The 12251-nt window shown below is 62.8% G+C and overlaps 1 protein-coding gene across 4 annotated transcripts in view; it reads right to left on the minus strand.

The window, feature by feature from the left end:
- Nucleotides 1-1109: 1109 nt before the first annotated feature.
- Nucleotides 1110-12251, minus strand: part of KCNH2 (potassium voltage-gated channel subfamily H member 2) — a 44734-nt gene continuing 33592 nt past the window's right edge. For 3 of the 4 annotated variants that reach the window (XM_079786118.1, XM_079786120.1, XM_079786119.1), the window contains 10 exons: nt 8194-8622; nt 7267-7654; nt 6774-6973; nt 6053-6305; nt 4824-5017; nt 4474-4573; nt 3581-3853; nt 3316-3502; nt 2845-3022; nt 1110-1618 (listed from right to left, as the gene is read on the minus strand). In XM_079786118.1, coding sequence (XP_079642244.1) covers nt 1469-1618; nt 2845-3022; nt 3316-3502; nt 3581-3853; nt 4474-4573; nt 4824-5017; nt 6053-6305; nt 6774-6973; nt 7267-7654; nt 8194-8622 — 2352 coding nt within the window. In that variant the 3' untranslated portion in view covers nt 1110-1468. Of the gene's footprint in view, nt 1619-2844; nt 3023-3315; nt 3503-3580; nt 3854-4473; nt 4574-4823; nt 5018-6052; nt 6306-6773; nt 6974-7266; nt 7655-8193; nt 8623-11148; nt 11563-12251 lie in introns of those variants that run through there. The other variant, XM_079786121.1, reaches the window with a different exon arrangement.

A 12251-nucleotide genomic window follows, 5' to 3' on the forward strand; every position in this document is an offset into this window, starting at 1 on the left:
GAGAAATTCTTTCCCTCTCTCCTATCTGCCCTGGATACAGCAAAGACCCCTCCAGGCTGCTCAGAGACCTGGTCTCTCCTCCCAGCACCCCCCATCCCAGGGAGTGACAATGGCCGAGTTTGACTTTTAATCAAGGTTAACGAAGTCACCTCACAGGGTCAGGGTTGTGGGACTAGGTGGGCTCTGGAGTCCTTTGGCAGCACCTTCACCCACCAGCAGAGCTGGCTAATGCGCTTGCTCCTCAGGGAGACTGGGTGTCCTTTCGGGACCAGCAGCCCACACGCACCTGCCCACCCACACGAGCACATGTGAGGGCACCACCCTTCACTAGCCCCAGGACATGTTCTGACTTGTCACCCCAATAATGGGAATGAGCCACCCTCTTTCGGCAGCTCATCTGTGATCAAGGATCACAGGTGATCAGGTGATCAAGGAGAGCCCACCTGCAGCCAGACACCAGGGGAGCTCTAGTCGGGGCTAGGAAACCAGTGTGCCCAGAGGGGGGTTGGCATATATGGGGTCCATGAGAATCTGGATTAAGGTCAAGATAAGGCCAAGTTGAGGGTTTAGGGTTATGGGCCAAGACTTAGGCCAAACCCAGCTGCAGGTTACAGTCAGCATGACTGGGTTTATGAACTGTGTAGAAGACAAGAGCATGGCTGCATTAGTGGTCAGTGTGGGGCGGGCTTTGGGAACCAGTACCAGGCAGCAAAGCAACATGACCTGGAGAGGCTGGACCCAGGCCTGCATCCCATTAGGACTGCATCCCATTAGGCCTGCATCCCATTAGGACTGCATCCCATTAGGACTGCCTCTACATTCAAACAGCTCAGGTGGTTCTTTGCTTCCCTGAACCCAGGGCCCCATGGAGGCAGGAAACCCTGGCAGTGACCTGTGTCAGCCCCAGGGATACCCACCACCGCACATCCCCCACACTCAGACGGCAAGGCAGTCCCCGCAGGCCCAGCATGTGCATTCCTGCAGAGGCCGGTGCGCACGGACATGTGAACGTGAACACAGGCTACTGCATGCTGATGCCACGCCCTCCCAGCACCACTGGAGTCAATTCAGGATAATTATTTATTATTCATAGTCATCAGCATCTTCATTAATTATTCATATGATCCTTAATTATTATCCTTAACAATAAGAGCAGTAAATAGCAGAAAAGTCCTTGAGGTGCCTAAGGCCTAGGGCGGGGTGTCTCCAGGCAGTTAGACCAGCTACTGCCCCCAGAGCAGTGGGGGGACCACAGACCCCCGTCCACTGCCCAGCACTGCCCCTACCCCTCCCACTGCAGGAGGAGATGGTCCCAAGAGCTGGGGAGGGGCTGTGCCTTGAGTTCCTCTCCCCTTTGAGTTCCTCTCCCCTTCATGGCCAGGGCCTCCTGGGCAGGGCCTCCGAGGGGAGGGGCCCAGGCCGTGTGCTGAACCCTAGGTGAGCCACGTGTCCACACTGGGCCGCCCTACTAACTGCCTGGGTCTGAGCCGTGTCTGTGCAGGGGCTGGGAGGTGAGGGCGCCCAGCTGGCCCGGCAGGGAGAGTCTTCGAGTAGGGCCGTCTTGAGGGAGCTCTGGGGCCCCCGGGGGGAGCTCCTCACACATCATGAACTGGGAAACCTGCAAAGAACAGAGAGTGTAAGAGGCAAGGAGCCCTCAGAGCGGGAGGAAGGGAATGGAGATGCAGTCAAGTGCATAGAGAGGAGGTCAGAGTTTGGAGAGGGCCAGGAGAAGCCGGTGACAGGACAGGAAGACAGAGGGGGGTTGGAGAGGACAAGCTGAAGGGCCAAGGCAGACAGAGCAGCACAGGACTCAGACCACAAGGGCGGCTCTGAGGATGGCGGTAGAGAAATGCACTGGGCAAGAGCCAAACCGGGCAGCTGGGAGCTGTGGGAGCTTCCCTGATAGGGGAGAACTCAAGGCCACAGCTACTCCCCAGGAACGGGGCAGCTGAATCCAAACCACCCCAGGACAAAGGGCCCTGAGTTGGGACAGAAGCTGGGACTAAAAGAGAAACAAGGTTCCTTCCTCCAATCTAGAAAGAACTCAGGGACCAAATGCGGAAGGCCAGGAGCATGCAGGGCCAGCAGAGGGGTTTTCGGGTGCTGACGAGTCTGTGTGAGGTCTGGGGGGAGGCTGTGAAGGGAGACTGGCACATTAGCTGGCGTGGGCCCTGTGTCTGAAAACAGGAGCCGGCAGCAGAACCCCGGGGGCGGGGGGTGGGGGGGGGGCGCGGGGGCAGATGCCAAAAGAAAGGGCAGATCCCAGGCCGCCTCTGGCAGCCAGAGGGGCCCAGACACAGCTGTCTGGTTAGGAGGCCATTCAGGAGAGGACCATCTCCAGCAGGAGGAGGAAAATGGGGCCAGAATGCGACCCTAGGAACTAGCCAAAGCCCTCAGGACAACCCTGCAAGGCAGCCAGTGTGACAGCCACTGGCGGGAACAGTCAGGTCTGGGGGTGCCCTTCACACCAGAGACCTAGGACCCTGACCCTAGGGCTCGCTGGCACTCAGCACCGACTACCAGGCCTTGGGGTCAATTAGTATCCCCTGAAGACCACTCGTGGTCACCACACAGGCATCATGAGCAGATCGGGCCTCCAGTGGCATGGAGCCCACACCACTCAGCCTGCTCGTGCCTCTGCCCAGCTGCCTGGGGACCTTGGTTTGGGGGCTCTGCTGCTTTGCCTTGTGCCCACAGCTCCTGGGGCTGCCCTCCTTTCGGAGCACAGTCTGGGAGAGGCTGGGGCCCACGGCTAAGCAGAAAGGGCAGCAAAGCAGGTTTGGGCGGCATTGGCTCAGGAAAGCAGGGCTGTGGTGCCGTGGTGGAAGGGGGTTTGGAACTCACCTGAGAAAGGGAGTACTGGGTGAGGGTGGGGATGGGGCTGACAGGCAGCAGAGGGCAGGTAGAGGTGGGGCCGGGGCCAGGAGTGGTCACAGCACTGTAGGTGGGCGGGACCAGCGTCATCTGCCTTTGTAGCAGCTGCAGGATGGTGGCCATGTCTGCACTGAGCCGGGTCTCCAGCCTGGGGCAAGAAGGAGGATGCTCTGGGTCTCAGGGAAGTGGGAATACCAGAAACTATGACTTTGAGACACTCTTGATGGGCCAGCTGGTCAACCCCAGGTGTGTCAGCCCCTGGCTCAGCTCTGGATGGGACCCTCGGGCAGGCCTGGACAGAGCACACTCTCCAGTCTCCGTACAATACAGCCAGGAACCCGGAGATCACACTGCAATATCCCGCACCGCACAACTCACAGACTCCCCCACCCCCTCCAACACACCGCTGGCGCTCGACTGGACCCCAGGGGCTGCCCTCACCTGTTGAGCTGCCTCTGGAGAGCATCCAGCCTGCTCTCCACGTCACCCCGGGACCGCCGGCCGGGGCTGGAAAGAGGGATGTTGAGGAGGCTGGGGGCGGGGGCGGGGCATCGAGGCAGCTCCTGGTACTGGCGGCCCCGATTGTCCCCCCAGAAGCTGAAGATGTTGGACACTCCTGAGAAGGCCCCTGGAGCCAGAGAGCTGGGTGAGGGAGACCAGGACAGACGCCACGCTCCCCCCCTTCCCCTCTCAGCCCGCGCCCTACCTGACAGTGGGTTACAAGTGTCACTGCTCTTCTCACAGTCCTCAGTCAGGGGCTCCCCGCCGGGCAGCTCTGCAGGGGGCCTGGGGCTGGAGAAGGGCACCAGGCGGAGGGGGCTGGAGCTGCGGCCTGGGCCTTCGTCGTCACTGCTCTCAGGGCTGGAGGGGCCACTGGACGGGCTCTCCCCCCATGGCCCCCCTGGTCGACCCCGGCCACTAGGCGCTGCCCCCACCCGGCCTGGCCCCACGGCCGACACCTCCCCTGGCTGCTCCGGGTCTGTCGGAAACAGAGAACGGGCCTCAGGGAGGGCAGGAGGCATGGAGGAAATCAGAGAGGAGAGGCGGGAAAGGGGGGGAGGGAACCAGAGCAGGCCCGGAAGAGGGCTGTGGCAGGCCACCCCCGGGCAACAGGCCCAGGTCCTCTCCAGCCGCTGGCTGCCTAAGATGGGCAGCGGCGACGCTGGGCGGGCCTCTCTGGGTCCCCGGGCCCTCAGCCCAGGTCCTGCCCCTCTGCTCTCCTTTGTCCTGTCTCTTCTCCCCTCATCAGTTCAAGGCAGCATCCACCCAGACACCAGCCCTGGGAGGACCAAAGAAGCTCAGGCGCGCCCCTGCTGTGAGGGCAGAGGGCTTCCTGGAGGAGGTGACAGTTCAAGTGGCCTGAAAAGTCGGGCTAAGTTTGGACAGTTAAGGTGAGGCGTAGGGAGCACGGAAGGTAGAGGCAGGAATGTCGGTGGAGCCTGAACAGAGCGACACTACTGGACCCCGAGCTCCGCCCTCCTTGTCACCTGGACCCACCCTCAGCCCTCCGTCTGCCTGCCTGGACCCTGCCCACACCCCCCTCCACCCTCCCCCCTGTCCCCTCCTCCACAGGCCCCGCCTGCCCCTCCCCCGCCTCACCCTTGTCGGTGCGCCTGCGGAAAGACAGCTTGCGCTTGCGTTGCCGGTTGAAGCCACCCTCCAGCTCCGTGCTGCCGGGAGAGCCGGGGATCATGTTGGTCTGGAACCAAGGCAGGTGTCAGGGCCCTTCCACGCCACCCGCCCTGCCCGGGGTCAGGCTCAGACCGCTCATTAACGGAGATGGGGGCACTGCTGTGACCTCTGCCTCAGGACGAGGGCGGAGGCTGGGTTTTCACATCCTGGTCAGACTCTATACCGTTTGACAGGCGGGGCAGCAGGCCCAGGAGGTCAGGCAGCTGAAGGGCAGCCCCCCCCCCGCCGGGCGCAGCCTGCAGGGGCAGCCCACTCACGTCTCGCAGGTTGAATGTGATCTCCAGGCTGGACCAGAAGTGGTCGGAGAACTCGGGGTACATGTCCAGCACCTCCAGCAGGTCGTCCCGATGGATCTTGTGCAGGTCGCAGTAGGTGAGGGCCCGCACGTCCCCGTTAGACTTGCCAGGCCTCGCGTAGAGGTTCAGAGGCTCTCCAAAAATGTCATTCTTTCCTGGAGGCCATGGAGGGGGGACTCAGCCCCGGGGCAGCAGCAAAGACAGCAGGCGCCTGTCTTCCCGAATTCTCACCCATTTCCACACCCAGCCCCCAGCCCACAGAGCCAGAGACCTATCAGCCAGCCCGCTCCTCCCTCAGCTCCCAGCAGTGCCTGGCGGGTGAAGGTAGGAGTCCGGCTCTCCCTGTCTCGGCTCCCCCTGCCTCACAACACCTGGAACCAGCCAGCAGGACCAGCCAGATGCCCAGCTGTGCCCACGGCCCAGGCTTCCTTAGGTTCTTACTCCACTTCTCCCCCTGAAACCCATGTTCCAAACCTCCCCTGGCCAGTCACTGCACCCTCATAACTGTTTTTCAGACTGCAGATCAGAACACAGTAGGGACTCAAGGCCCACATTGTGTTTACTGAAAGAAGATAGGCCAGCATAGCTTAGCACAGCACAGCACAGCAAATACCTAGGAAGGCTGAGTGTTGTGTAGAGAAACCGGTTTCGGGTGTGTTTGGGGGTGTTTGTGAACTAAAAATCTAAAGTGGCCCTCCGTGACAAGGAAAGACCAGGAAGAAGGCAGGAGGTCCCCTGCCCAGGCACACCTGCCCGGGTGTACAGGTGCCAGGAAGGGGCGAGGGGCAGAGGGGCAGGACTCCCTTTGCTTTGCTGACTGTGCTGGGCCTGGCTGCATAACGTGAGGCTGCAGAGACTTAGTACATTTCCTTAGTAAAATCAGATGCATAGCCTCCCTCCACTGCCCACCCCGGAGCAGGCTTTGCTGTACTCTGAGGAAGCCAGGTGTCGCTGCCTGTGGGGAGCTCCTAAAGGGAAACAGTCTGGGAACCCTCAGAGTTCAGCAACCCTCCCCGCTGCGGGGCTCCTCTCTGCTGCCCCCTGGGGCCTGAGCTTGGGTGAATTAAAGGAGCCCAAGGTCCCTGTTAGCAGTGCCTGGTCCACAGACCCCCACATCTGTGTCCTCAAAGGGCTCAGAGCTCTCCAGGCCTTGGCAGACATTCCGGCGCAGCGCCCAGTCCCCACCGTACCCAGGATGGCCACGACGATGTCACCCCGCAAGATCTCGATGGAGCCCCGGGAGATGAAATAGAGGGCAGTGAGCAGGTCCCCCGCGTGCACCAGCGTGTCCCCTGGTGGCGCATGCGTCGTCTTGAACTTCATGGCCAGGGCCCGCAGGCAGCCCTTGGTGGCCCCGCGGAAGGGCTTGCAGTGCTGCAGCAGCGAGCGGTTCAGGTGCAGGCAGATGTCGGCCTGCAGGCACTCCGGGAAGCCCTTCAGCACCTGGGGGCAGGGCCAGCTCAGCGCGGCGCTCCTAGGACCCCCACCCCACCCCCACCCAGAGATCCAGGGAGGAGCATCAGGGTCCAGTTTGGGGGAAAGCTGTGGGTGCCAATTCCAGCTCTACTCCTTCTAACTAGGCACCCTTGGGGACCCACCTCATTGCCCTAGGCCCCCATTTGCTTATGTGTTCGGTGGGAGACCAGTTCCGGGCAGGGCTGTTGTAAGGATTAACCACAATGGCCTTCATGAAAGGGCTGGTCACCACCGCCTGCCCCAAAGTGAGAGCTCTCCCAGTAAATGCGCTCCAAGGGCAAAAGGAGGGGACCTACCTCCCAGGGCCTTTCTAAGCCCTAGCCGTGCCCACCTGAACCACAGAGCGTGAGTGTGATCACTGCACCTAGAGGCGTTCCCACCGCCACGCCGCTCCCTCCAGCCCGCCAACCGCCTTCTTGAAGCCAGGGGCCTCACCGCGTTCATGTCGATGCCGTTGGTGTAGGACCAGGCGTGCTGGAAGTACTCCTCCAGGCGCTGGCGCAGTGGGTTGGGGATCTGGTGGAAGCGGATGAACTCACGCACCCGGAGCATCTGCGTGTGGTAGCGGGCTGTGCCCGAGTACAGCCGCTGGATGATGGCCGACACGTTGCCAAAGATGCTGGCGTACATGAGGGCTGGGGGCGGGGGTGAGTGGGGCTGTCAGCATCCAAGGAACCTGCCCGCCCCTGCACCAGTCAAGGACACATGCAGTCACGTCTCCATGTGAGCATACTCGCGAGAGTCACAAACACAGAAGCCCGGGCCTGCATGCCCTGGGCTCTGCCTGTGCCCCTACCCCAGTGTCCCAGCCCCCAAACACACCACGATAGTGGTCCTGGAGTCTCCAAGTCCCAGGGCCCTAGTGGGCCCCTCCAGCATCTACCCTTTCCTCCACCTGGGGCTCTTCCCACACCCAGCGCACACTCACAGCCAATGAGCATGACGCAGATGGAGAAGATCTTCTCTGAGTTGGTGTTGGGGGAGACGTTGCCAAACCCCACGCTGGTGAGGCTGCTGAAGGTGAAGTAGAGGGCCGTGACGTACTTGTCCTTGATGGAGGGGCCGCCCAGGCCGCTGCTGTTGTAGGGCTTGCCAATCTGGTCACCCAGGTTGTACAGCCAGCCGATGCGGGAGTTCACATGCGGCTGCTCCATGTTGCCGATGGCGTACCAGATGCAGGCCAGCCAGTGCGCGATGAGCGCGAAGGTGCACATGAGCAGGAAGAGCACGGCCGCCCCGTACTCCGAGTAGCGGTCCAGCTTCCGGGCCACGCGCACCAGCCGCAGCAGCCGCGCCGTCTTCAGCAGCCCGATGAGCTGGGGTGGGGGGAGATATTCCACGTGGGCCAATGAAAAGTGGAGCCACCGCAGCCCTCAGGGGACATCAGAGGAAAGGTCCCTGAAGACTCCCTCCCAGAACTTCCTCCTAAAAGTTGAAGCACCTCCCACACACTGAGCCCAGCACAGTGTCCCGTTAATCTTGGCGCTAGCTTTGGGACAAAGGGTTCATGGCCCCCTTTGAATGGTGAGAATGAGGAAACTGAGGCTTGGAAAGGTGCAGCACCCATCCTAAGGTGCCTGGCCAGACGTCCCACTAGCTTCCAGGGCACTTGTATGTGAATTAGAAGAAGTGGCCTCTTGGGATAGACAAATGAGAAAAAAGCACTCCCTCTGGACCTCTGCACCTGGCGAGTGTCTGGGGTAGACAGGGACTGGCAAGAGCCAGCTAGGGCAGCCTCCAGGCCCCTGCAGCCCTCTTTCTAGCCACCCTTCACCCCACCATCTCCTTACCCTTCTCCCACACCCTCCAGAGGCCTCTGCTCTCCTCCCCTCCCCCGGCCTCCCTACCAACCCACCTCCTCCGAGCCAGAGCCAAAGATGAGCAGGTCGAAGGGGATGGCGGCCACCATGTCGATGAGGAACCAGCCCTTGAAGTAGTGGACGGCGATGCGGCGCGGGTGGCTGACCACCTCCTCGTTGGCATTGACGTAGGTGGTCCGGAAGTTGATGAGGATGTCCACGATGAACATGATGTCCACAATGAGGTCCACCACGGCCAGGGGCTGGCAGGCGTAGCCGCAGTCGGGGGCCACCGGGCCCTCCTCCGTCTCCTTCAGCAGGAAGGCGGCTGAGTAGGGCGTGAAGACGGCCGTGTAGATGACCAGCAGCAGGATGAGCCAGTCCCACACGGCCTTGAAGGGGCTGTAGTGCAGGATGGTCCAGCGGTGGATGCGCGGCGCCTGCAGCTTGTACTCTGGCAGCACGTCCGCCCCCAGCGACAGGACCTGGGCGGGTAGGGAAGGTGGCGGTGAGGGGGTGGCGTCCAACTGGAGTCGCGAGAGGGGAAGACAGGCCATGGGACCTCCAGGATGGGAGCAGGTGACATCTCTGTTGGAGCCTCCAGAGAAGAGGCCAAGCAGAGGAAGGAGGGAGGCCAAAATGTTTTGATCAGAATGCCCGCCCCTCGGCCAAGTGGCCACAGCCACTGACCACCCCTCAATCTGGGCACTCCAGTTCCCCATGCCACACAGGGGACCCCTAGCTGGCTCCAAGTCCAGGGCACCTGCAGTAACGCCCAGAATGGCTCCCACCAGCAACACAGACCCCTGCCTGGGGGGTGTGCTCCCATCCATCGATCTTGCCCACATCTCCCCAACAGCCCCCCACACACATACACCCACACACACACCATGGCCTCCGTCCATGCCACTGGCCCACGGATAGCAGCCATCTAGACTCAGGCCCCTTGGCCCCCAGGGGAGAGAGACTAAAACACCCCACCCCTACTCCTGCAGCCCCCTCACCCCTGGCCCAGGGCAGCCCCTCACACTCCTACAAAGGCACGCAGACGACCTAACCCAGCAGAGACATGCCTACATGTACACAGAGGGACGTGCACACGGGTAGACGTCCAGAAGTGGTGTAGACAGCCAGCAGAGGCTCACCTTCACATCCTGCCCCACAACGTCCGGCAGAGGCAGCTCGCCACCCAGACCAGGTGGCCGTAGCACGCCACTCTCTCCCCAAGCCAAACTAGGAAGAGCCGAGGCCAGCTTCCCCCTGTCCCAGGAGCCTCTGTGTGTCTCCCTGTGGCCTCCCCCTGCCCCTGAGAATCCTCTCTCACAGACATTTGACTCAACCCAGGAGCCCCCTCCCCAAGCGTTCCAGGCCTGGCCCACCCTGAGAGCCAAGGGTGCCAGCCCTGCTGCTGTAGCACTGACTGCCAGAGTCCCTCCCAGCCCCCCACCCCCTCCCACTCCGTCCTCAGGCCTCTGGGGAGGGCCATGGTGGGTGGAGCCTCAAAGAGTCCTACTCACATTCAAGCTGGGGATCCCCTGGGCCCACCCTCACCAAAGGGACTGTTTGGAGAACATCGCCTTAGAAGTAACTGGAAGTTCTGACAGGCAATAGTTAGGGGTTTGGCCACCTGGGCTGGCCACAGGGCTCCAAAGGCACACGATGGGTGGAAGGAGCAGCTGGGGCCTAGGGCAGGGGAGGGAGCGTGTGACTTCAGGTCCCCACTCTGCCCTGCCTTCCGCCCAAGCTGCCTGCTCCTTGAGGCAGAGAGCATGGGGCAGCGGCCTTTCCAGGGTCAAGTGGGGATTGAGAAAAAGGAACTGACCAGGGCCCCTGCAGACAAGGGACAGTATAAGGTAACTGCCTGCTCCCCCCCCCCCCCCCACACACACACACACCCCATAGGTCTCCTCCAAGTGCCTTAGAGGCAAAACCACACCTGATAACAGAGCTCCGGTCCCTGAGGTCTGCCCATAGCAGGACCAACACCACCCTAACGCACACACGTGCACGCACACACGCACGCATGTGCACACACACACGCATACTCACGGGGCAAGCCTGGACACAAGACCTGGACATGCAGACCTCATCTCTCGGGAGCCAGGCCCAGCTCTGCAACCACCAGTGTACTGTATGGCCTTGGGCCAGGGGTGTAACTTCCTTTGACCCACAGAATACGGAAGCCCGCTTAAGCCAAATCCCGGATCCTCACCCGTGGGTGGGAAGGATTCTCCCCATACCTGTCCACGAGCTGGGAGGAGCACATGAGCCAAAGCAGAGAGTGTTGCCAGGTGGTGGTGGCAGCGGTGGGATCCTCAGACTCACCCTTGAGCCCCCTCTGCCACCCTCCCAGCCTGCTCCAGGCTCTCTGACACGGGATGGAAAGGTGGCTCTCAGAAGGTGCCTACAGGGTCATCAGCCTAGGGGACCACGGGCAGCTCAGGCTGTGCCAGGTGAGCCAGGCGCCTCAGGTCAGCTACCCTCACCAGCATCCAATGTCCTCTGACCCCGCCCTCCTCAGACTCCAGCCCCGAAGCCTGGACCACGGAAGCAGCCCGCGCCTCCCTCACCACCACGGGTCCACCCCCAGCACGTGGAGAAGGAGCGGTGGAGCCCACGGCTCCCAGGCCATGCCTGGCCGCTGCCCACTGCGGGAAATGTGGTGGGCGGGGGACAAGCTCCTCTCCTCCGCCTCCCCCCATCCTCTCTGGGCACCCATTTCATCCCCCCCTTCCTCCCCTCCCGGAGCATTTTGAGCTAGAAGAGTGTGGGCCCCGGGAGCCCTCAGAGGGGAGAGTCCTGGCAAGAAAAAATACTGTCTGCCGGGCCCAGCAGGCCTGGGAAGAGCGACCTGGAGCCAGGAGTGGGATGAGCAGGGCTGCCGACCCTCTGGCTCCCCAAACTGCCCTGCTTCTCAGAAGCTCTCTCTGGCCTGGAGCCAGAGTCCTCTGGGCTGCATCCTGAATCAGTGCCCGGCCTGGAAGGGGGAGGGAGGGGTGGGGGTCACCTACCTCCTGGGCCACCAGGCTGGAGATGCACACGGCCCGCCTGACCCGGCCTTTCTGGACCCTGGGCTGCAGAGCCCCAGTCCTGCTCGCCTTCCTGGCGGAGGCCGCCATGGAGGACTGGGCTCCCCCCAGCCTGCCTGCCCTGGGGCCCGAGAGCCCAGCCAGCGCCTCACCTGCGCCCCAGCAGCAGTCCCAGCCCAGGCTGCGCCCCAGAGACGGGCGGCCTGGCTCCCAGGGCAGCCTCTGGAATGAAGCCAGGGTTGCTGGGCTGGGCCCCAGGGCCGGGGTCACCCTGGCAGCGAGCGTGGACAGCAGCCCGCCTGGCTCAGGCTGCCCATGGCCCCCTGGTACAGGCCCGGCTGCCAGGGTGCTGCGCTCTGCCTGCCGCCAGCCCAGCCGCGGCTCCGCGGTCAGAACCTCCGCTCCTCGGCCCGCCCCTCCTCCTCCCCGTCCCCACCCCCACCCCGCCGGCCCGGCCAGCGGCCCCCTCCCCCGCAGCCGCTCCGGGCTCCTGCTGCAGCCGCTCCTGCAGCCCGCACCCCTCCCCTCCCCCAGCAGCCCGGCCTGTCACCACAGATTAATGGTCTCCCCAACACCCCCGCCCCGCCAGTCCAGTACCCAGCCAGCCAGTCAGACAGACGGCCAGAGATGGAGAGACGGGCAGAGCCAGGAACACCGGACACACAGACAGACGCACACGCACAGACCACAAGTACACAGAAGCGCGCGCTGTGTGCCAGGAACAGGGCTCCAGGTGGGAACAACAGAGCCAGGGGCCAGAGGGGAGAGGGAAAGGCAGCCAGATAAGGGGCCTGGGGTGTAGGGGAACATTCTGGACTCAAGGCCAAGGGGCTGGAGACCTGGCAGGGACCCAGAGAGCCAGAGGCAGTGGGAGCAGGGCCAGGAGGAGGGCTGAGCAGGCCGGTGCCGGCGGCTCTCTCACGCAGGCCAACTAGGGGAGTCGCTGTGGAAGGGCAGGAGGCAGCCGCGGGATTGAGGCAGGGCGGGCAAGGGACAGGAGCCCCCTGTCCCAGGCTTCTCACCCTCTGCCAGGACTTGAGGAAGGATCTGGAATGGACTGGGCAGTGAGGGTGACGCAGGCCATC

This window comes from Cnephaeus nilssonii (assembly GCF_951640355.1).
Source record: "Cnephaeus nilssonii genome assembly, chromosome: 12".
NCBI lineage: Eukaryota > Metazoa > Chordata > Mammalia > Chiroptera > Vespertilionidae > Cnephaeus > Cnephaeus nilssonii.